Source organism: Gadus morhua, chromosome 11, assembly GCF_902167405.1.
Source record: "Gadus morhua chromosome 11, gadMor3.0, whole genome shotgun sequence".
NCBI classification, from domain to species: domain Eukaryota; kingdom Metazoa; phylum Chordata; class Actinopteri; order Gadiformes; family Gadidae; genus Gadus; species Gadus morhua.
In genome coordinates, this window is record NC_044058.1 from 21085575 (window position 1) to 21109937 (window position 24363).

At 45.3% G+C, this 24363-nt stretch overlaps 2 protein-coding genes across 3 annotated transcripts; one reads left to right on the forward strand and one right to left on the reverse strand.

Moving 5' to 3' along the window:
* The first annotated feature begins 582 nt into the window (after positions 1–582).
* Positions 583–12815, forward strand: azi2 (5-azacytidine induced 2). 2 transcript variants are annotated; one of them, XM_030370077.1, is made up of 8 exons: positions 583–737; positions 2356–2609; positions 3254–3370; positions 3761–3866; positions 4640–4773; positions 5469–5530; positions 6600–6724; positions 9843–12815. In XM_030370077.1, exons 2-8 carry the CDS (start codon positions 2391–2393, stop codon positions 10373–10375), a joined length of 1296 nt encoding a protein of 431 aa, XP_030225937.1. In that variant the 5' UTR covers positions 583–737; positions 2356–2390; the 3' UTR covers positions 10376–12815. The 2 variants fall into 2 exon arrangements, with proteins under 2 accessions (XP_030225937.1, XP_030225938.1); XM_030370078.1 differs by having other exon boundaries at positions 3761–3860.
* A 704-nt stretch (positions 12816–13519) lies between these two features.
* cmc1 (C-x(9)-C motif containing 1) lies at positions 13520–17140 on the reverse strand. The gene is made up of 4 exons (XM_030370083.1): positions 16989–17140; positions 16223–16312; positions 14340–14430; positions 13520–14204 (listed from the first exon to the last, which is right to left on the reverse strand). Exons 1-4 carry the CDS (start codon positions 17005–17007, stop codon positions 14084–14086), a joined length of 321 nt encoding a protein of 106 aa, XP_030225943.1. The 5' UTR covers positions 17008–17140; the 3' UTR covers positions 13520–14083.
* Between the last annotated feature and the right edge of the window lie 7223 nt (positions 17141–24363).

Sequence of the window (24363 nt, forward strand, 5' to 3'; positions counted from 1 at the left end):
TTTGCGCTCCGGTATCAACAGGACTCTCATCAAAAGGGCATGCCATGAAATCTGCGGTGAACGCGGGTTGAAATACCCAAAACCGGGTTATGTTCCAAATTTAACCTGCGCAAAACCTGCTCCGACCAGGTTTGATTCAGACAATATGTTTCTATAGTAACTAACATACCGTGTTCATGTTGGAACAGAAAACCTAGGGTTACCGCAAACCCTGGATTAATTTACCCGGTTATGTGATAAAACCGGCTTTGTGGAATATCCCTCAACTATGATCTCTTGACATCAAGTCGGGCCATGTTGTAAAATCGTTTTTCTTTTATATAGGATTTATACTTTTCCATAAATTACCTCAAATGTTTTATTCTTTGGGTTTTTTTAAATATCATTCAACCGTTTTTTAAAGAGCGCCACACAAACATATACTACACATCTCATCTTTTAAGGAACATCCAACCCGTGTGAAAGATCGCCCCGCACACACGACGCATCGCCTACTCCGTGCTTTTATTTTGAAGGCACTCAAACTCTGGCTCCCCCCGGAAGTTTATGTTTTCCCCTCACCTGTCAGCTCTGACACGGTGGTGGAAGTGTCGTCTGGCTTCCTTTGTTTTTCAACCCAGAGACGGATCGCCACTTCCCCCCCCCCCCGCCCCCCGACGGTGAAAATATCTATACCCATGCACGACAACACACACATCGACGACGACGCGACACACACTCGACCGTAATTTGAGACGGTGAGTAGTGGACGACGGCGTCCCGCGGCATCGGCGGTAGTAGCTTAGCCCTAGCCTCACCAGACGGCCACTAGCCAGTGTTGCCAGATTGGGCGGGAAATATGGCCCAATCTGGCAACACTGCCAGTGGCGAGCATTAGCCAACGGTCTAGGATAGATGTGATCACAACAGCTCGATCACGGTGATCGGCTGCCTAACATGATCGACATGTCTTGGGTGTATCGTGTGTTGTCTTTGCTGTGTTGGGATGAATGTTTGTTTTGTGTGTTGGTGTGAGGGCTGTCAACAGAGTTGTTAACTGTCCTGTGTTAGCTTCGTAAATAACAAGAGAAACCTTCGTTGTTTACAAGGTTTCCCTGCCCTGGACGTTGTCTGGTTTTCCTATTTTGATTATTCCCCAGCTTTCCCTTGATTGTAACCCTGGTGGGTTGTGTTATTAACTCCTTGTTAGAGGATGCAGTCATCCGAGCGCTGTGTGTTGTCGGGTATCGTTTCTATGTTAGTTTCGTTTTGCAGCCCCTTCGTGGTCGGCGACGTTCACAGATCAGCTGTAAGGGATCGGACTGTCATTGACGTGTCAGGTGTTTGAATCGGTCTAAACACTTCCCTTTGTGGTTCACTCCATCGGTAACAGGGTATTTTATTTATAAAGTACGTCCTTTAAAAGTTGCTCGTCGTTTGCTGCATCATCGCCTGCTGACATCACCAGTCAGGTGCACCCTGTGACCCGCACCGGCGAGCCAAAGTCACTCTGGAGCATCATGTATTATTAACGCTTCTTGTGGTTCCTCATGTGCAATTCGATGTCAACCGACTAACGGGAAACCATTGAATATAATGGTGCACATGTGATGTTTTTAGGAAGGCTCGTGCCTGCTTAGTGGACTTGCGTCCTTTTTAGAATCAGTAGATGTGACGTGACCGTGACGTAATACGATTGAGATATGAGGTGTCACGGTGTACCACATTGTTGAACAGATGCATGTTATACATGTGTTGTATATGCTATATTACCACATAGTTCAATGTCATTGGATTTATTTAACATGATTTAGAATACGGGATAATTATAGACAGGTAGACTGTTGAATTTTGTGTAATTACTAATTATGGTGCCATAATACATTCGTATTAATAACGCTGTGCTATAAATATCCCATTTGCCTATTTGATGACCTCTTGTCAAAAATAAAGCTGCCATCTTGCCTTGCGCTATAACCACAACATTTGATTATATACCTCAAGGCCTTATCTAATTAACAGTTGGTGCAGTATGTTGAGTTTAATTTATAGTTCAAAGATAAAACTAGGAACGGGTGGTGCGGTTACATTTATTACAATAATTATGGGGAAAACACCATTCTTAACAATATAACTGAGAGTCATTACATTCAGGAATATGCACGTTAAAAAAAATGATGGATCAGAGTCAGACTCAAACAAGTCTTCTTCGTCATTGACGTTTTAAACCTCACATGTGTCAACAGGATATGACGATAAGTCCTCATCTTCATTTCACGATGACGACGCAACACCATTCAAAGATGACAATCTGCAATACTGAATCATTGTCAAGCCCCCTAGCTAACTCTTCCCCTTCCCTCCTGTGCCTCGCAGCCCTGCCCTCTGCTGCCGCGCGGGCCTGTGCAGGCATGGAGCCCCTGACAGTAGACGATGACATCTGCATCCTCAAGCACGAGACGGCGTACGGCGTGGCCGGGGAGAGCCCCGTGTCGGTGTGCGCCGGCGACGAGTCGGTGGCGTCGCACTTCGCCCTGGTGACGGCCTACGAGGACATCAAGAAGCGCCTGAGGGACACGGAGAGGGAGAACACGCTGCTGAGGAAGAGGGTGAAGCAGCTGGAGGATAAGGTATGGGCGCCGAGGAGACGGTGGTGGTGGTGGTGGTGGTGGGAGCGAGGGTGTCGTTTACATTTAAGCCATGAAACCTCACAAAAAGGTCACTTTGATTTCCATGGAATCCATCCCTAGTAAATATATGCGTTGTGTTTGATGCAATGTTGTATTTACATTTACATTTACAGTTTGGGCATTATATGGCAACAATATATGGCTCTCGGTACAGTATGGATGTTCATAGAACCAAGTGCCCAGCACTAACAATTGTGAGGTTAATCCATTTCCCCTATACAACAAAGATAACTAGGATAAGAAGAAGCTACACAATGCTAAGTACTATTATTAAGTGCAAGGACGTACAACATGCAATGTGGGGTAAGGGGGAAGCTATGCAGAGTTGAGGAGAACTCTAAACAAGTGAGTCGAGAGTCTTTGCGGTTGAAATGGCCAAACTGGAAGAACACATTTCATTTTTAGATTTTGGTTCTGTAACCTGAAATGGCACAAATCTTCCCACCCAGCCGTAATCATAAATGTCATAAAAAATCCAGCAAACACAGAAAATGAGCAAGACTCAACGCCATTGGGTTGATTATTCACTGTCTCATCCGGTCTGCATGTCCTGATATGGCCTGCGTCTGCTATCATGCATTCAGCTCTTCAGGCCAGACGCCCCCCCAACCGAAGGCCCCCAGTACGTGAACAAGGCCTTCAGTGCTTACCGAGGCATCTACATCGAGAAGGAGGACCTGCAGCTGGAGCTCAACAAAGTGGTACAGACCGGTGCTTTGTGCTTTGACATCACACCCCACCCCTCAGTGTGACCATGATGTGCAAATCTATATCTAATCAATGTACCGACTTTCATTTCCTCCAACTTTCATTTCCTCCCTCTCTTGCTCTCTCTGTTTCGCTCTCTCTGTCACTCTCACTCTCTATCTCTCTCTCCCTCTCTATCTCACTCTTGCTCTCTCCCTCTCTTGCTCCATCCCTCTGGCTCTCTCTATCGTTCTCTCTCGCTCTGGCTCTCTCACTCTCTTTTTGTCTCTCTCGTTCTCTCTCGTTCTCTTGTTCTCTCTCTCTCTCCATCGCTCCCTCACTCTATCTCACTCTCTCTTACTCTCTCTCTCTCTCGCTCTCGATCTCTCTCTCTCCCCCATCAGAAAAAGGAGCGGAGTGAGAGCGAGCGGCAGCTGAACGAGCAGCTCCAGGCCAGAGAGATGGAGCTGCTCCAGCTGAGGACAGAGATGGAGACCAGCCAAGGTACAGGTACAGCGCCTACGTCTACCGTGATCCACTGGAGCTTATTATCACTCTCAAAGGCATGCAATGGAATGGACAATATAACTAGCGTTGTGCAAAAACAAAAATATAAAAAGCAGGAGCTGTTGAGCACCACTTAAAACGAGAAAGGACAGGATGGATATATTGTATAGTGAGTTAGGCATAAAATAATGAACAAACGGACAGAAAACTAAAAGTTTATTCCACATTTGTTAATGTTCTCTTTCGTTAATGTATACGTTATCAATATTTAAACCATTGGGGTCATGTGCAACTCTCTGCAAGTCCTTGGTTTATACACTAGGGGGCACATGGAGTATTTCATACCCAGGTAGTGTTGGATAACCACAGGGGCTGTCACACTGTTATCTGATGTGGTCTGAAAAGGACAAAGAAACGTTTTGCATGATCTTGAGTGGTGAAAACATTACCTTATCAACGCTAGCTCACCATGTGCCCTTTGACCTTTAACATTGTACATTAAAAATATGTTATCACATCCTCTTTTCGTTCCTCCTTTGCGTAAAAAAACAACTTTCTGTATATTTAGAAGAAAAACAGTTCTGCATATTCAAAATACCCAAATGAGTAACTTCACTGCAAAGCTCTAACAAAACCATCAGATGGCTGTAATGATTTGTGTCGGGTATGTGTGCGCGCGCGTGTCTGTGTGCGCGCGTGCATGCGCTTGTGTTTGTCTGTGCGCGCTCTTGTGTGCCCGTGTGTGTATGTGTGTGCTAACCCCCTTTGGTGTCCAGTGATGAAGAGCCTGACCAGCCCCCAGGACTACTGGCAGGTGGAGGGGGCCAACAGCGAGCTGCAGATCCACAAGCTGCAGCTGGAGCTGGAGAGGGTGACGCTGGAGAACGGCAAGCTGCTGGAGCGCTACGGGGTGAGGCCCCCCCCACGCTAGGGCCCACTGGGAGCCAATCAGATCAGGGCATTGGAACGGTGGGGCGGTAGAGGCGGGAAAGTCGTGAAACCTTGGAATCAGCATTGCAAAAACAAAACGTCACCTTAATTTCCATGGAAAAGAACCCTAGTATGTTGTTGTGTTAACAGACACACTGTATGCGTTGTGTTTTATGCAATATTATATTTACATTTACAGTTAGGGCATTGTGTAGACGCTTTTAGACTTACAATAAGTACATTTGTCAGAAGAAAGAGAAATACTATATCACTGTCGGTGCAGTACGGATGTTCATAGAACCAAGTGCCAAGCACTAACAATTGTTAGGTTAACCCATTCCCCCTATACAACAAAGATAGCTAGGATAAGACGCTACAAACAAACTAATTTTAAGTGCAATGAAGTACGACATGCAATAAGTGTGTACATTAAGTACCAGGACATACAACATGCAGTACGTGCGTAAGAGGGGTGTCGGGCTCGCTCTGAACAACTCCGAACAAATCCTGCCCTTTGTCTAGACTCCCAGCCCATCTTATGATTGCTCAGAGATTGTCCCTCTCCCATATCCCATAACCCGTGTGTCCTGGAACTGTGCCGTTGAATTCACTCTAACGTTTTTTGGCTTTCGATTTTCCTCTGTGTTGAATGATGTCATTGTTCCCCTGACTCAGGAACCCCATGGCCTCAACGGACCGGACTCTGATCAGGACTCCGACGTGGCGTACAACATAAGGTTCTTGGAGCTAATGTTAATGATGACCCACCCTGGCGTCACAGTATGGCTTTAGGGAAACGTGTGCGTGAATGACAACTTAATGACAACGATAGGGAAAACATTAGACTGTGGCTCCCCTTACCATCAGGCCTTGAGGTGGACTCTTTCTCTTTAGCCACCAGGGGGTGATGCAGATTTGTTTTCACTTTGGCCAACCTTAATTGTAACTAAGATGTATTATAAGCATATGACTATAGGCACCAATAACAGTAACAATATGGGCTGTAAGGAGGTGATCAAGATGATCCAGTTAACAATTTCATTACATTACATATTCATTTTTCTATCATAACTTGACACGCAATATAAATATCTGGCAGTTTACCTTTTTTAGGTATGTCTGCCTGTGCTCCTTTTTTGTTGAGCAGCACACAACACATTTTTTAACACATACGTTTCTGTCATCTCAATGTATGAAGTTAAGACACGATGTGAGTGAGATTCAGCATCATTACCAAAGATAGGTTTAAGGTGTTGTTTAAATGTCAATGTGAGCAAACCAAAACTTTTGATATTGTAACGTATTGTAATATTTGCAGTTTCTGTGTTTTTAGTTGCTTTTTATTTAATTTATTTTTATCTTTTCTTTTTATCAAACTGTCCTGAAATGTTGCGCTATTAATTGGAAAGAATAGGATATTCTTTACCATTATGTTGTGGACTGATCTTCGTTGCCTTAACAAATTCATAAGTCAATGATACACAGAACATCATCTGTGTTTTAAACCGAGCAATTAAAACACTTAACATTTCGGTGCAAATATTTACCCACCAATAAAGTTAGAACTAGTAAAGGAAGATGCTTTTACTGTCACAAACAGTCCAAAGTATCATCCACTATAGACAAATGACAAATAATGGGAAACGTGACAAATTTACTTATTATAAGTCACTTTGGATAAAAGAGTCTGTAAAAATGCCCTAAATCTAAATCTAAATAGACAGGTTTACAGCGTTCCTGTCCAACACATACACAGAGCAGCACTTACTGCCCTAAACACAACCCACTACCCTGTTGTTTCTCCAGGGAGAGGGGCATGCAGCAGATGTACCAGGTGCTGTGCGGTGAGATCTCCCGCCTCCACGCAGAACTCAAGCACCAATCACGGCTGGTCAGGCATCTCCGACCGCTGCTCAACGACAACCGAGAAGGTGAGTCCCGTGTCCCAGCATGCACCGCTCCAGTGAACACGCACAGATGCACAAAGACTCACACACACAGACAGAGAGACAGACAGAATCACACACACACACACACACACACACACACACACACACACACACACACTGCTACGTTTACTTCGGCATGTTGTAAAAAAAAAAAAATGACGTTATTGTACATAAAAAACCTTATGAACCTGGTACCACCTTCTGTCTGCTGCCTTATTCCCTACTCCCTCCAACCTCAGAGATGGATGGGTGGTAGATGGTGTCATCTCCTGTGACATTGCGGTCGATGCCGATATGTTTCTGCGATAGAAATGACTCGTTTACAAACCGGTACTTGCAATTCATTATGAAACTCTGACATCACACCTCCTAAGTCATGCAAAGGCCACAGGAAACCCTTTGGCTGACTGCGCGATTATAATGTTGGACCCCAAACGTTTAAGGTTCAGCATATACATATGCTGTTCTCCTATACAGCCTTGTAGCATAATGGTCCCCCCCCCCCCCAACCCCACCACAGGTGTCCACACTTTCAGAATCATCGCTGCTTCTCTTAAAGGGAAGGAGCGCTAATTGCTTGTATGTGAGGGCTTATCTTTGAATACTACTCTTTCGGGATATGATTGAAAGATTTGAATGTACAATACTTTCTTATAATCTGCGTTTCGAGAAGCGTTGCATTGGGAGAAAATTAAGGAAGTGCAAACCCCCATCAATTGACTGAGATAGTCCCTTCAAAGTAGGGATAAGCCTTTTCACGAAAGGAGATAAAAAAATAACATTCTTATTCTTTATTCTATTCAATAATTGGGTAATCCTGTAATGTAGATGAGAGACAGACCTAGGAAAATAGGCGCACGTGTGTGTGTGTGTGTGTGTGTGTGTGTGTGTGTGTGTGTGTGTGTGTGTGTGTGTGTGTGTGTGTGTGTGTGTGTGTGTGTGTGTGTTTTGAGAGAGAGAGGGCACAGCGGATTGAGGGGGAACAGAAGAAGAATATATATATATATATATATATATATATATATATATATATATATATATATATACACTAATTTATTAATACCATGATAGTCTGCATCTTTATTCTTCCTATGTTCTTCCTTTTGAAATCACTTTGTATTCAAATCCTTGCCCCTAGGGACCCTCTCGTGTGTGTGTGTGTGTGTGTGTGTGTGTGTGTGTGTGTGTGTGTGTGTGTGTGTGTGTGTGTGTGTGTGTGTCGGGGGGAGAATGTGTAAGGAAGAAACTCTCATTTAAACTTCATTATCCCCTCAAGATGATTTGGTAGCGAGGCAGCGGAGTGTGTGTGATTAGGCTATTTGTATGTGATTTGTATATGCACGTGTAAGGATACGCTTGATATGGGAACAGGGACCGGGGACGTCGCCTTTGCATTCTGATTGCTTTTGATCAGGGGTTTGTGTCATTTTGGGGAGGCTGACGTGGGGGCATTTTGTGAAGTCGGGTTTCTGTGGCTGAGGCTTCTGCAAATATGTCCTATAGGCTAGGAGGATTGTGTGTGTGTGTGTGTGGGGGGGGGGGGGGGAGGTGCTTCTCTGAGCGATTAGCATACACTGTTAAAATAATTTAATGTTAAACTTTGTTAAACACGGTTTAATGTTTAAAATGAAAGAATTGTAGAAAGGGAAGGATTTTAAAGTTCATCTTAAAGGTGAACGTTGTTTTACGTGGAACACTTTTGTTTGCGGCAATATTTCTCCCCAATTCAATGCAATTATTCCAAATCATGGAGCTGAAAAGCCGGCAAATAAATCAGTTTAGCCAATCACAATAACGCAACTTGGTCCTAGCCATGGATACTGTACGTGTTGTAGGACATGGCCAAGGTAACAGCCTATTTGTGTTTCTCGCACAAAGTCCTCTCTTATCCATGATAGTAAACTACACTCCAGGACCTTTAATTATTTAGTTTATATGCTTATACGTAATCATGTTATATGTCGTATGTATGGAGATTAGAGTATGTCGCTTTCATCAAGGCGGCTTTTGCGTTATGGTTGCTTCACTGGTACATTAATACTATAGCAATACTATATTATTTTCTCTTGACATTTTGTTCGTTCATTTGATGATATCTTATCTAATTCCCAAATCCCATCAATTCCCATATGGATTTACATGTTTTTCATAATCAACATTTTGTATTTCAATTTGAGTGTCATGGGTGACGTCTCTAGTTATACTGCATGTAGGTCTGTGAAAACACTGTTCTGAAAGAACTAGTCTCACCCTCTCTCATCCCGTTTACGCAAGTCATAGAAAGCTAACATTGAGCCAAACTTCGAGTTCCCTTTTAATTTCTTCATCCAAAACACATATTAGAGTGCTAAAGTTGTCGTTACTGTTGTTGTTGTAATATTGCTAAATAGCCTCAAAATCCCCCAATTCAACCCCCATTAAAACCGTATCCTCCCTCATATTCTCTTTCGTTTCAGGGTCATTCCCAGCACACTATCCATAAAGGTACATGCCAGTGGGCTGATGTGTCAAGCCACGATGGTGATAGGGCCGTTCCGCTCCTCAGCTCTGGTCAAAACAAATACGGGTGGCATGTTGTTCTCCGGTTGGCTTGGTTTCCTTTGGTTTCCCTTTCCTTTCCTCCTCCTGTGAACTCTGCCCTCGGTGTTCCTCAGGGAAGGGTGGTTCAGGGTTCTTCTTAAAACCGTCACACTGCAACTGCATGTCCTTTGGGTGCCTGCCTACCCACACTACCTCCACCTTCCTGTGGGACCTGTCCTACCTAGATTGTTAAAGGTGACATATTATACCCCCGGGTGTGAGTGTGAATAGCCGTTACAAGCCGTTTGGAAAATCGGCCTCTTGTGAAATCAAAAGTGGCCGTGTCCACCTTGATGTGTGCTGGATAGAACAGTCTACCAGCCTACCCGCTGGACTGTCGCAAACGTCCGTCTATCCGTCATGCATCTAGGTGGACACGCCCACCTGGGATGTCAGAAGAGGCCGACTTTCCAAACGGTTGTGACGGCTGGTCCCACTCACACCTGGGGGTGTAATATGTCCCCTTTAAAGCATTCTGCGGTCCACCTGACTCCCTCTAACCGGGCTGCTGGGTCCACAGGTGCCTCCGCGCTCCCCATCCAGTGCCTGGACGACGTGGAGAAGAACAACAACCACCACCGCCGCCGCCAGCACCCCCCCCCCCTGCTGCGGGTGTCCGTGCCTCACCCCCCCACCACCGCCTCCTCCGGCTCCAGCACCACCCCGGCCCTCGGGGCCCCGTCGGGCCCCCCGTTGCTGGACGGACTGCGCGAGGACTGCTGGTACAACGGGCCGTGGCCCGGACGTCCCAGCGCGGCCCCGCCCACCGCAGCCGCCGCCGGCACCAACACTGCCGGGGGCGCCGGCCCCGGCTGCGAGGCCCCCCCGGAGAGCGGGGACCCCAGCTCCGTGCTGCTGCCCCCCCCGCCCCTCAACCAGGCCTCCCTGGACGACAGCTCCCGCTCCTTCCCCAGCCCCCCCAAGCCCAGCGACGCCCTGTTCTGGGAGGGGCACTCTGCCGCCTCCGCCGCCGCCTCCAGCTCCTCCTCCTCCTCCATAGGGAGCTGCACCCCGCGGAGCCCCCCCAACGCCGAGTGGGCCAAGCCCTACTGAGCCCCCCCCCCCCCCTCCCCGAGGGACAGATGGGTGGGGCGAAGGAGAGGACGAGCGAACCATGGGATCCTTCGGCCCTGCCGCATAGCTACCACCTCACCTGCCTTACGATAAGAACAGTCCTCTTGACCAAACTGGATTGAACTGGATCCACGTTGCCGGATAGGGGCAGGGGGGGGGGGGGGGGCTGTCATGAGTCACTGCCCTTTGAACATGGCTCCCCTTTGTGGTCGGTCTTTTCCCACCACGTCGGTTGGTGGGGAACACGTCTGACTTCTGACTGATAAAAAGAACGAAGAAACTGGGTGTTAGGTCTGCGCGTGCATTTTATGTTGCGTGTGTGTATGGGAGCCTCTAGGGTACGTGTGTGTGTGTGTGTGTGTGTGTGTGTGTGTGTGTGTGTGTGTGTGTGTGTGTGTGTGTGTGTGTGTGTGTGTGTGTGTGTGTGTGTGTGTGTGTGTGTGTGTGAGTCTAGAATTAAGGGTGCTTCTAGTGTGTGTGTGCGTGCGTATATGGGTGCCTCTAGTGTGTGTGTGTGTGCGTGCGTATATGGGTGCCTCTAGTGTGCATGTGCAGCTGTGTTTGTGTGTGTTTGTGTCTGTCTGCATCTGTGTCTGTGTGTGGGTGCCTCTTGTGTGCGTGTGCAGCTCTGTGTGTGTGTATAGGTGCCTCTTGTGTGCGTGTATGGGTGCCTCTTGTGTGCACGTGCAGCTCTGCGCGGGGGCACCTCCTCGCCTGGCAGCGTCCACTCACCTAATAAATCTCGACAGGGCTCTACACGCCTCTCCATCCAACGAAGGATCTTATAATAGAGCTAGAACTTGTTGTTTTTTTTAACTATAAACTCTGTACTCTCTCTCTCCAATGTAAGTCTGTTTATATTGGACCGTTGTAAAGTAGAAAAGGGGGCTTGGCCTCCCGTGGTTGTTGGATGCCCATGTGAAGGATGTTTTGTTTGCGTACCGTGGTGGCTAATATACAGTAAACCTTTTTAAGGGAAGAGCTTCATTCCAAAGTGTAAGGAAGAATTTATTTATTTATTTTAATCTTTTTTTAATAGTTCCACACACTTTTTTCACTAGCTGGATCAAGTAAAAAAAACGACCAAGGCATGTTCAGGCCAAAAAAAAACATGTTTGTTTTTTTGGGAACTATAATCTGATTGACATGTTTGTTCTAACAGAAGCCTTTTTTTGTAATTTATTTGTAATTATTAGATAATAATCACCAAGGTGGTCAATTTCATCAAAAAACTGGATGAATTTCAACTTCAACCTCACTGGTACCAAAAAAAAACGACAAAAATGTAAAAGAATTCCAACAATGGCTCAACTGTTTACACTTTCACAAAATTCTACATCTCAAGCCTCCTGAATCTCATGCCACACATTTTACATAAATCTCTCAGCGCTGATGTGGAACACCATCATGTGCGCTGTGGTTTTATTTCTCTCTTCTTCTTTCGAGTGAAATTGTAACGGGGACGTTGAGACGCAAGGCCTGGGTATTTTAAAAGTTGTTTCGTGGTAGAAAAACTTACATATTTTGTGATCGTAACCGAAAAGTAAAAACGGTTGAACTTAAACTTGAGTGTATTGAAGGGTTGTCATGCTGCACTGGATTGTTATCGCATTTATTTTATTTTGCTTTCTCAGTGCTCCCACAAACCTTTTCGCTGTTGTGTAATTACGAAAGTTCATCAAGTAAAACTGTGTTTTGAAAGAAATAAGAAAGAATCTGGAAAGCGCTTGTAATAAGCAAAACAATCCTCGGACACAATTGTATGTACACTGCAACACTGGAACGAACAAAAAAGAGCCCATCAAGTGTGAATACCATGTGAAGCCTTCATGGGTAGTATAGAAGGACAAGGTTTCAGTCAGTATATAGGGGAACACACCACAAAAACGTATCGCAGTAAACTATATCAATGTATATGACAGGCTTTTTAAAGTATTTTTTATGGTTTTGTTTCATCCGCAAGGCCAGATTTATGTACTCCTCCAGACAAATTGATTTAGCCTAGCTGAACCACCAGCCCAACCACCCTCCAGATTTTCAGTGTGTTCAAGAGTCGTCTGCCTTTTTGGGGGTGGGGGAAGTGGTGGGTGTGGGGATGCCTGGTGAATATTCAACCTGTATAGTAATGTGAGCCATGGCTTTGACACGTAGTGGGAGCGCGGAGCACACAAGTCTGTGGTTGTGAAAAGAGATTATCGTCTGCTTCTCCTTAGGTCCTCGACTCTGGTTTGTCACACGATCAATGATTCCTTGATTTTTAAAACGAAAAATGTTCTTTTACAGCTGCGGCAGTTTCATACTTCTGTGAACGATTTGCAAACCAAAATGCAATGTACAGTAGACATGGATTATATTTTAGAATTATTGCACTCAGACTGTTTGTAAATATGGCAAACTAAAAGAAGGAATTAATGAGTGTGACTGTGTCCCTTTTTTTTAGTTCTGAAATTAATTCCTGGGATGGTTTAATCATATCTGATTCAACGGCTTTCTGTTACATTAAACATATATTAGAAAACAATCGTCACAAATACGCTCTTTCTGAGCCACCTGCATGCTCTTTCATTATTTGGTTTCAGTCTATTGATTGACTGTCGACCCGTCAGAAATCAGGAAAACTCACACGCACATCTAAAAATAAGCTCTTATCGACGGGAGATGAAATGAGCCCAGCGCCTATATGATTACAGAGGCATCGGTATCGGCACATGAATATGCTATTATTCTGGGGTTTTGTATGAATAATATGAATACGAATCAAAACATGTCATAGCCATTATCAGAATGGCCCTGCACATAGGGTATTTTAAGGAGGAAAAATAAATCACCTTGTGCATAATGACAAAATATCCATATGTTTGCATTCATATTTGAGAATTAGCACTCGGGTAAAATAACAGGCTATTTTGATTTTTCTTAAGATGGTACATGTGATGGAAGGTTAATTCAACTTTGACCGTTCATCCTGATGAACTGAGGTGGTAATGTGAATTTAAGATAGTTTTATGAGTTAACTAACCTAGCACGGTTCAATCATTACCAAGCAAACCGCAATCCACGTTACCAGTCGGTTTAATTTAAAGGTGAACTGATTTTGTATGAAAAAAAGGATGGTAAACAATGTATAAACAAACACAATTTAATGAAGAGTGGGTGAACATTTCTGTAATATTAACTTGACTGCAGGTATCAATATGCTGTCATTTTATTTAACAATTGTGCAGCAATGCACAAAAATGTTGCGACATTTTTGCACTTGAAAGCAAAAGCTGAGTCAATATAATAGATGTACACATAGATGGGTTACCCTACACATGTGAACTCATCAACTTAATGCCTTAAACCCTTAAACCCTTAACAGGCATAAAGGTCTTCAACCAACATGGGACATACTGATGTATCCAGCTATGTGTGGGTGGTGCAAGATCTTTACCAAAGATGGAGGCGCAAGGGCGCAGCACAGCTGAACCCCTTCATAGGAATCAAAGATATTATCAACATTGTTTTTAATCTTCACACTCCAAATGCCAGCGAAGCACATCATTTACGAGGCAAATGGCCCTCACTGAGCTCCGGATCAGAAGGGTCTCAGCGCCCTCCACGATGGCGCCGTGAGGCCCCGTCCGGTCTTCAGCCAACCCGCCCTGTTCCGTCCCCGTTCCTTCCCGTCCCCGGAGCGCGTCGGGCCTACATGCTCGCCGGGAGCTTCTGCGTCCTGTTCTTGGTGGCGATTCCCGTCCTCTGGAACTCCAGCTTCTCCTTGATGTACTCCTGCTTACACTCCTCATAGAAGACTGGATCTCTGTAGCTGTCGGGAGTACATACAAACTCAAAATAATGTATTATTCTTTCTATAACGGTAACAAAAACAGCAAGATGGTGGCTTGGAGTGGCGTTGCACAATGTACACATATTATCTAAAACAAGCTTGCAAAACACTCACTAGACTGTCAGGCATTCCTTCAGGGCTGCGTTCTGCTCCCTGCATTTGAGCACCATCAGGAAGCCAGAGTCCTTGCAGCAGACGTTAAAGGCTGTAGGGGAGGAGGAGGGGGGGGTTTAGACAGCCATACCAAGACTGCAAACGGTTTGACTATGTTCATCATCGGCTCTGCAAAAATGCAAAGGCTAACAAATCATGAACAATTCCTCTCCGATGCTGTATATAGCACCTGCTTGTACATCTGGTCCACACTACAGAACGACACAAACCAAACTAAAATATGGGTTATGAATGATGATGTGTATATTTACCCCCAGACATATAGAAAAAGTTTTTCTTTTATATTTATGAGATACTGCCGACATACCAAAAGAAACTGCTAATGCCGCACTCTTCATTTTTGTAGTCCAATGTTGATCGTATCCCTTGATTGTTCCAAGCTGAAGAACCTGCTAAATAACATTCTCACCCTTGCCAAGAACCAACTGCATTACTTTCCTACACCACATCACATACCTCAGGGAGGTAAGAGTGGTCGCCTCTAACATGACGTTTATTAATTCCCAAAGCGCGGTCGTGGTGTCCCTGACCCAAGCAGGTGGCAGGGGACAGTAGACACAAGCATGGTGTTGAATGCTTTCAGTCGTTACCCTCTTAGCCAGCGTTCTCTGAAAGACTTTGAATTAACCATGACCCACTACCCGCCCCCCCCCGCCCCCCAATCTCCGTCAACAAACCCCCACCGAACCCCTCAAAGGAGCGTGTGCAAACCGCCACCCAACCGCCGTAATAATTACCTTTATTATCACCGTGGTTAATGCACACACACAGGAACGTGTGCACACGCGCACACACAAATCGTCAGGATGCGGACATTAACAAAAACCCATTTGGAGAGGCAGAGCAGTGAGACTAATCTAATCAACAAACACTTCAAGTCTCAGGGCACCGCTAGTAGCTGCACAGGGCAGGACTCTCGTCTCTGGACACACACACACACACACAGACACACACACACACACTTAATTTAATCAGTTCACTCTTATCGCCCATAAAGGACACTATGACGTTATATTTCAGGATGAAAGGACGGCTTCGGTACGGTGTCATCTGAGCCTTCAGGTATTGCCATGTGCACATAAAGGTGCAGCCTGACAGTTTGGGAAGCAGTGGGGGGGGGGCCCACCTGACAGTGTTCTGCTCTGCACGCTACGAGGGACAGCCTGTCACAGGTCAGGTTTTATCCAGGCTACCTATTCTAGCCTACATTCAGGGACATGCAAGGAGAGGTAACAGGCCAGGTTTGTGTTTTTTTGTTCTGGGTTTAAATTTACGTTTTAAATACTAAGGGTTGATCATACATCTGAAATATTTTTACAATTTTGATGACATGTATATATTTATTTATTTTTGATTGGGAAAATCAACTGATTTTGTCTGACAGAATCTAACAAACAAAGAGGAGCGATATGGGCTGTAGAGGTGAATCATCTAAGATTTCGCCTATAGCATTGTCAAACTTCTGGGTCCAAGATCACTGCCAATGTGGCCAACTCAGAAAAGAGCCCTACCACTACCATAAGGTTTCTGTTAAATCTATAAAAAGAGCCACAGATAAATAAACTGTGCACCAAGACTATCATGATTCTAAAGCACTCCAATCAATCAAATATATGTAACAAGCATGACTTGGCTTCCCTTCAATGGTTTAACACATTCACAGACCTAGTGGTGCGGTACGATAACATGCCTAGTGGGACTTTTATTTTGAAAAGCCAATTAAAATGGCCGATTTTGCAGGGTAAACAAATTCATATTTTTGCCATACACAATGAAATACACACCAAAACGTTAACTCCTCAAAACAATATGTAAATACACACCTTGGACTTTCTCATGGCAGAGCTCCTTGGCCTTCTCTCTCATCATCTTGGGGATCAGAACATCTGTCTCCACGTGCCTCAGTTTAGGCTCTGAAAACACAAAGTAGAGGACAACTCAGCCTCCTCCACATTATGGCAAAATGCGTCACTATGTGAATCCACGGAGCAGGTGAGATGTTACTAATTCATTAATCCATTCATTTAGTTGTAGGGCATCCAGCATTTGACTAATAAACACACCTACGGCGGTGTCAACCATGCACGTCGAAAGCCCGGCTCCTCAGGGGCAGTTAGGGTGAGGTGTCTTGCTGAAGGACACCTCAACACTCAGCTAGGAGGAGCGGGGGATCGAACTAGCAACCTTCCGATTACAAGTCAACCCGCTCTGCCTTAAAAATATAAACCAGCTATTGAGAATCTCATCTCAGGAGGACGAAGCCCAGTCTAACTCCATTGGAGATGGTTACATCACTAATATTACTTGTCTTCTATTCACACACACCTCATGGGGAATATATCATAAAGTTAAGGGACAGATAGGACGCTGTATATATTCCTAATCGGCTATCATCGTCAGGATATCTCTGTCAACATTGAACAGGTCGGGTCCATGGTGCATGCCATGTCGGATATGTAACGTCAGGCATCGGTTATTCAATGTTTATGTTCTCCTGCCTCCGTGGAGGATCATCCAACCCACCAGTGTTAAACCCGCTGTCTATGCGAAAACATAGCAGGCGTTACTTAACACACACGATTACATTACCTGCTTGAACGGCTTCCATTGAGTATCGTTTTCTGTTTGCAGGTGTAGTCTGAAAGCAGGAGATGACAGAAAGCAATGTGACGACCGAAAATGACCTCCAAGACACGCGAAACACTTCCGCTACCGGAAGAAGAACGGTAATAAAACTACAACTCCCAGGTTCACCGCTGAGAGAGGCAGACTGTCACTCAAAAGCCTTTTGTAACCTGGTTGTTGTTTTCTTGATTGCTCATCCTCTGTGCAATTAATTTTTTGTTGATAAATCCTGCCTACAATCTTTTATACATATATATACATATATAAAATCTATAAAAAATTGGCATATATATATAATGTATATATTTATAATGCATATATATATATAAAATATGTATTTATACATTTCGTTGAAGAAATACATATATGAAGACAGAACATATTTGAACCACACGGTTGTATGTCGAAAGACCATTGCACAGACAGGCTCACTACACTTGGTTGCAAGACAAGCTTCTTCCACATATCAAGATAAGCTACATCCATGCTACGATATTGATGTAGAATGTTACAGGCCCATAGGTTGTTCATATATTTCTTTAGATATAATTGTATTCATTTGTTTTTTTATCTTTCCAAAAAATAAGTTTGCTATATACTGCTGTTTTCCTTTAAATATAATCATATTATTATATATATGCTTGTTTTTTATTGCTTTTCAACATAAAATGTAAAGCTGTAGTAGTGAATCCCCCCCCCCCCCCCCCCCCCCCCCCCCCAAAACACACACACACACACACACACACACACACGCACACGCACACAAACTCACAATGTAAAGCTCCGAGTGCCTTTAAAAATGGTCTACAAACGCAACATAAACAATACTACTAATGATACCATAACATCAATTCAAGAACCTGCTTCTATTCTACAGCCGTCCCATAGAGACGGCGTGAATACGATCCAAACACAGGCCGTGTTCCCCGGCGCGGACCACCAGGGCCTCTCCACACCGCTGGCACGGGGACACGTTAATAAGGGGAAGCAGGTCGGCAGGTTGGCACGCTGGCCTCTGTATCAGGAGAAGTGGGCCGTCACCCACCGATCCAATATCAGCGGAGCAGCGGGCACCCCTCAACCTGGCAGAAGGGAGGTCAGCGAAGTTAAACCCTCTTACAACACGCCTCAGTGCCCGGCCCACCACCAGCCACCCAACTGTCCACCGGTGTGGGCGTGTGTGTGTGCGCGCGCATGTGTGTGCGAACACACAGGTTTACATATGAATATGCATACCCACCTTTAGTTCTACACATACATACACTAACAAACGCCGGCATGCACACACATGCACGCGTACCCACCTACACTTCTATACATACATGCGCACACAAACGTGTACACACATGGCACACACGCTCTCAGACACGTTCACACGCAAATATACTCACACACACACTAACACACCTTTTATGTACACATACATCCATGTATACACACAGATACACACACACACACACACACACACACACACAAAAGACACCTTCACGTCTACACATACATACACGTACACACTCATACATGTAGATAAACGCACACACGCACCTATAGTCGGACACACACACATTAAAAATGTACGCATACAAACACACACATACCCCTTTTGAGATATATAAACGGTCACAAATATTCTCAACTCTCAATATTGATTTTGTATATATGAATCCTATTTTAATATTACTATAGATTGAGCTAACTCTAGATTTTCATTTGCATATTTTGCATATCAGAAAATGGAAAATGACCAAAAAAACGAATAGAAAAATTGGAACTGAATCCAACTCATTGTTTGCTTAGGTACATGTTCAAATCCATTTGCTATTATTAGTTACTTCGTCAGATACCTCATTCCAAAAACAACTCATCAGTGTACACAGAAACACGTCATAATGGATATGGATTATGCGTCCTGCTCAAGGATGCATCCAGGTAGCCTGAAGACACCATGTCGATCCTCCCATCCAGCCACGAGCCAATCCCGTCCTCCCCCCGCCCCCCTCTCCTTCTCCCATTCGTTCCTCTCACCTGTCCATCTGCCTCCATCGCCGCGACCCCCCCACCGTGTTTCCAGCGTCCGATCTCTAAGAGGTGGCACTGTGTGGTGGCTGACAGGTGGGGTGTTTGGAGGGGCAGGTTTCATCGCGGTTAAGCCCCCTGGCCGCGGGGAGCCCCTTCGGGGTCGTCGGAGATCTGATAATCCCAACAGCTTGGGGGGAGAGATTACAAACCTACCGGCTGACCTCTGCTGGTGGCCCCCGCTGCTCAGGGCCCTAGCGCAGGTCATGCCTGGGGAAATCTTGGCCAAGGAATGTTTTTAGTATGCGTCTGTCTGCCTCCCCCCCCCCCCCCCCCCACACACACACACACACACACCACCACCACCACCACCACCACCAATAAGGCCTCGTCTCTGGGCCTGTTTACATCGAGCTTGTTGTGTTGGGGGGGTCAGTTAAGCCAAGGAGGTAGAACTTGGAACCCGATGGTTAATGGTTCGATCCCCGGCTCCTCCTGGCCGAGTATCGAGGTGTCCCTTCGGAAAGACACCGAATCCTGACTGCTCCAGACGAGCTGGCTGTCGCCCTGTGTGGTTGACTCCGCCGTCGGCGTGTGAACTCGTGTCTGAACCAAAGTCGATTCGGATAAAATGTAATGGAAATGTTGTCATAGTTGGATCGTTCTCAATGGAACATGGAATAGAGTAGACCCTAGCTAGGTATCTGTACATAAATAATACAAACACTGTGTGTGGATAACTGAGTTTTGCTAAAGGAAGCCTGGAGGAGGAGTATAGGACGTGTGGTGTGGCACAGCATGCGCAGCATACATGCGTGTAGGATGTATTTGTTAATTAACAGGCTGCTTTTATAAATAACAACCGCAGACAGCTTGTCTGTAGCGTTCAGTGGGACTGCGTTCACAAGCACGTGCTACTCTGGGGGAATCAGGGCACCGCTTGACGTCCACTGACAGCCTATGGAGTGAGAAAAAGCTTCCTCGGTCTTTGTGTCTAACAATTTATCTTCCCTATGTTTTGGATCTTATTGAAACTCAATACACCATCTTGTTAATAATGCAAAACATTACATCGTTCAAAATGTGTACATATCGAAGGGGATATTAAGCAAATGGTCAAATATAAATTAAAATATGCTTCATGAGGAAATCTTCTAATTAATGTTAGGTATGATGATGAATAACACAATTGTAATATTTTAATCCCTCTCTAATACATAAAAAAATATATACCATTTGTTTAGAACTATACATTTTACTAAATTGATATTCAAGCGATGCAATACCGCTCCAATACAAAATTAAACGACCATCCTGCCTTATAGTGGCAGCCTCACCAAACCGATACGGGTGGGGGGGTGGGGGGCTAAAGATGGGCCGGAGGCTCTTGTTGGCGGCGTGTGGCGTGGGCACCACCCTCGCCTCGTGTCAGGATGCATTTCCTCTCAACCAAGTGAGGGGATCTGCCACTGGGATGCAATCTGCACCCGCTTCTCAGGCAGGCCGAGCCCTTTGACACCACCATTTTTAATTAAAATTACATTAGGACAAATCAGCCGGAAGAGTGGGGTGGGAGGGGTGGAGGGTCTGGGGTGAAGAGGGGGGGGGGGGGGGGCAGGGGGGCGGGGGTTGGCTCGAGGGGGAGTTTGGAGGCTGGGGGTGGATGTGGGAGCGGGGGCATTGGGGTTGGGGTTAGCGTGTGGTGCAAGATTTCTCATTGCAGTTTTCATGATCATGGATCGATGCTGGTGGTGTTGACTGACTGGTACTGCAGGCAATGCAGTCAGCTTGTGGACCTGGTTTTGATGAAATGAAGGCATTGGCATGAACAAAGATGCATTATAAAGTTACATCCCTCAGCGGCAGCAAATTGATGAATAGTAACAATAGGTGACATGAAAGTAGTGAAAACAATGAATCGTACAAATAATTGTGGTTGCAGTAGAGATGGCTCTTGTACTGCTGCAGCCCATTATATTTTCTCGTATATATTGTCTATATATATTTTAAAAAAAAAAGCTCTGTTGAAGATAATTGTCTAGGCCCATCTACACGATGGCCATGCAGAAGAACAAGGCAGGCTTCAATGGCACATTGGTGCAGGAAGAGACCAGATGTTAATGTAACTCCCCGCTCCTCGCCAGAGAGACTGATGGAGCATCGCACAAAGGCCCCATTGGCTCTTACCTGAGGGGCCCTTGTCAAAATAATAATGAGCTTTATGAAAGTACACAGGGGGGGAAGTGTAAGAAATCCCCACCCAAAGAATGGTTGGACTGGAAAAGAAATTACTTTTCCCCTTCCTCTTGTGCCTTTTATTAACCCTGTCCCTCCTTCTTTTTCAAGAGATGAGACTGCAAAAACCAGGGATGAGGCTCTGCCTTCTTCATGAGGCATCCCGGGGTTTTGACTCCAGACGGGGAATAAGGGAAACAGAAAAACCCAATGAGCAGGACCATTCATCCATCTGTGTGTTCTCTCCATTCATTAATGGCAGAGGCCATTCTTCCCAAGTCTCCAGAGTCTTCACTCATCACTCGCCGGAGTGGGATAAAGAGATGAAGAAGAGGCAGAGAGAGAGAGAGAGAGGACGAGAGAGAGAGAGAGAGAGAGAGAGAGAGAGAGAGAGAGAGAGAGAGAGAGAGAGAGAGAGAGAGAGAGAGAGAGAGAGAGAGAGAGAGAGAGAGAGAGAGAGAGGAACGAGGATGGAATTAAAAACAGAAATCCGAACAGAAGTTCAGGCATAACATCGACGAGCACTTACAGAACATCCTGTCTTACTAAAATCTTCTAAAATTGTTTTCCTCCCACTCCCTCCCTTTCTAACTCCTTTCTTCGGGTGAGCCGTATAACCTACTCCCACCCCACTCCTTTCATGACGCCGTTGTCCACGACTCGACGGACTGCCTGAATGCAGGCAATTATAAAAAGAAAAGTTTGTACCTGTTGGAAGAAGGACAAAAAAACAAGAAACATCTTTTTGGCTTGGCTTGTTAATGCCAACAAAAGCAGCAGCGGCAGCAGCAGCAGCCGTAGTGGACGGCCAAGGGACACTCTAGGCTGTATGGGTAAGGCTTTGAACAGTGTCCCGTAATCAGGATGCAGTGGTGAGAGGCCCACTGAATGCACAGGGAGGCAGAGAGAGGCAGATAGGCATAGAGAATGGGGAGTGGGTGAGGGGGGGGGTGGTGGTGGTGGTGGAGGGGAATACATCTTTCATCTCTTCATCTATAATTACCCCCAAATGAAGAATAGGCTGTAGAAATGGGCCAAGGAGACTTCCCTTCATGACATTTATCAAAAAAAACACACCATCAAGTAAAAAGGCACAAGATCGATCTGGCTTTTAATGGATAAAAAGAGTTTCAAACCTTTTCTAAGAAGGAAGAGTGTGCTTCAGTGTTATGTATGTGTGTGTGATGGGAGACGGGGGGGGGGTGAGTATTTTTATGTGTCTGTGTCTGTGTCTACATGTCTATGTGTATGAATGCGATGTACAGACACTGGTAGTATGGTCTGCGTAGTGTGCACCTTCAAAACATAAGCAGCCTTAAATTCACAGCTTGGAGACTCTATGTATAGGTAGATTAACTCTCACTCAGGTGAGCGGTTTATCATTCCCATTAAGTTACAACTTGAGTCGTTTCCCCGGCTTCATGAGCCACTGAGGTGTTATGCTTAATGTCTGGTTTAATGTCAAGAGGCAGAGTTCGAGTCGTCCTTTAACACACTGCCCCTTAGGGGTAGAGAGCATGCCAGCCATCACTACTTGGCTGCTGGTTGCACACTGCCCCAAGCATCTACCAAGGCCGCTAAGGTGTATTTGTTCTTGCGGTGCTCGTAGCAGCATGGCTGTGTCATGCCATGCTGCAAATGGCCTGTAAATGTTTTGACGGTCTCCCTGTCTCAGGGCGTGTATTTGTGTCGTGTGTGTGTGTGTGTGCATGTGTGCGTGTGTGTGGCTGTGTATGGGTGTACGCGCACGAAGCGTTTAGCAAGGTGCTGTGAGAGGTCAGGATTAGCCTGTTCTTTTCTCTTATCAACGGCCTCTTCTCACCCTGCACTGTGTTACATTAACACACACGCACACACACACGCAGGCAGAGGCACACACTCATGCACACCCGCAACCACACACACACACAAACACATGCGGGCATAGATTATGTGTGTGATTACGTGTTTATCTCCAGCCCTTTTAATTTGCCTCGGCGACACAAACAGATTATGAATTGGATAATTTTGTCCGCGTCTCATTTTGTGAGAAGATTCTCGCAGACGAGGTACGAAGGTGCGTGTGACCAATTGACAGTTCTTTTAAGGGATCAGAAGGTGTGGGCGCGCCGATGATTAATAACACACACAAAAGAGGTGAGGAACACACGTAAGGAAGGATGATGCAAATCGACACACAACAACACACAACAACAACCTGTCTGATGGCAGCATGTTTATTCAAAGGGATTTTTTGAATGCATTGCTCCTTGAGCCCATATGTTTCTGTCTTCACGTGGTGTGTGTGTGTGTGTGTGTGTGTGTGTGTGTGTGTGTGTGTGTGTGTGTGTGTGTGTGTGTGTCTGTGTGCGCTACTGCGTCTGTATGTGTTTTTGTGTGTGTGTGTGTCTGTGTGTGTATGTGTGTGTGCGCACGCATGTCTGTGTGTGCGTGTGTGGGGTCTGTGTGTTCATGTGCATGTTTGTGTTTGTCTGTGTGTGTGTGTGTGTGTGTGTGTGTGCGTATGTGTGGGTGTGAGTGTGTCTGTGTGTACATGTCTGTGTGCTTATGTTTGTGCTCGTGTTCTGCGTGTGTGTGTGTGTGTGTGTGTTTGTGCGGGTATGTGTGTGTGTGTGTGTGTGTGTTTATTAGCGTGTGTGTGTGTGTGTGTGTGTGTGTGTGTGTGTTTGTGCGGGTGTGTGTGTGTGAGTGTGAAAGATGGGTATTGAGGGAGGAGGGGGGGCGGAAGAACACAAGACTCACGCGGGGGAAAGGTGCTAAAATATACAGTGAGAAAAACAGTGAGAATTTGACAGCAGTGCAGCGAAGAGGCGAGAGGCGCGTTGGAAACGATCAGGGCTGCACACAATACCAATAGGACTCTGTTTCTATATCTAAAGATATGAAATCCAACCATTACCAATCTCTTTGTTGTAGAAAATGTCAAGATCAATATAATTAAATTATACTTAATATGGTTAGTAATGTAGATTATAGTGCGACAATAACTCGTCTATTTTTTTCTAACATGAATTCCGATGCTGATTTAATTTTTCAAATCAACGGCGGATCTATCGACATTTTGAAGATCGCAACAGTTTTGCATATT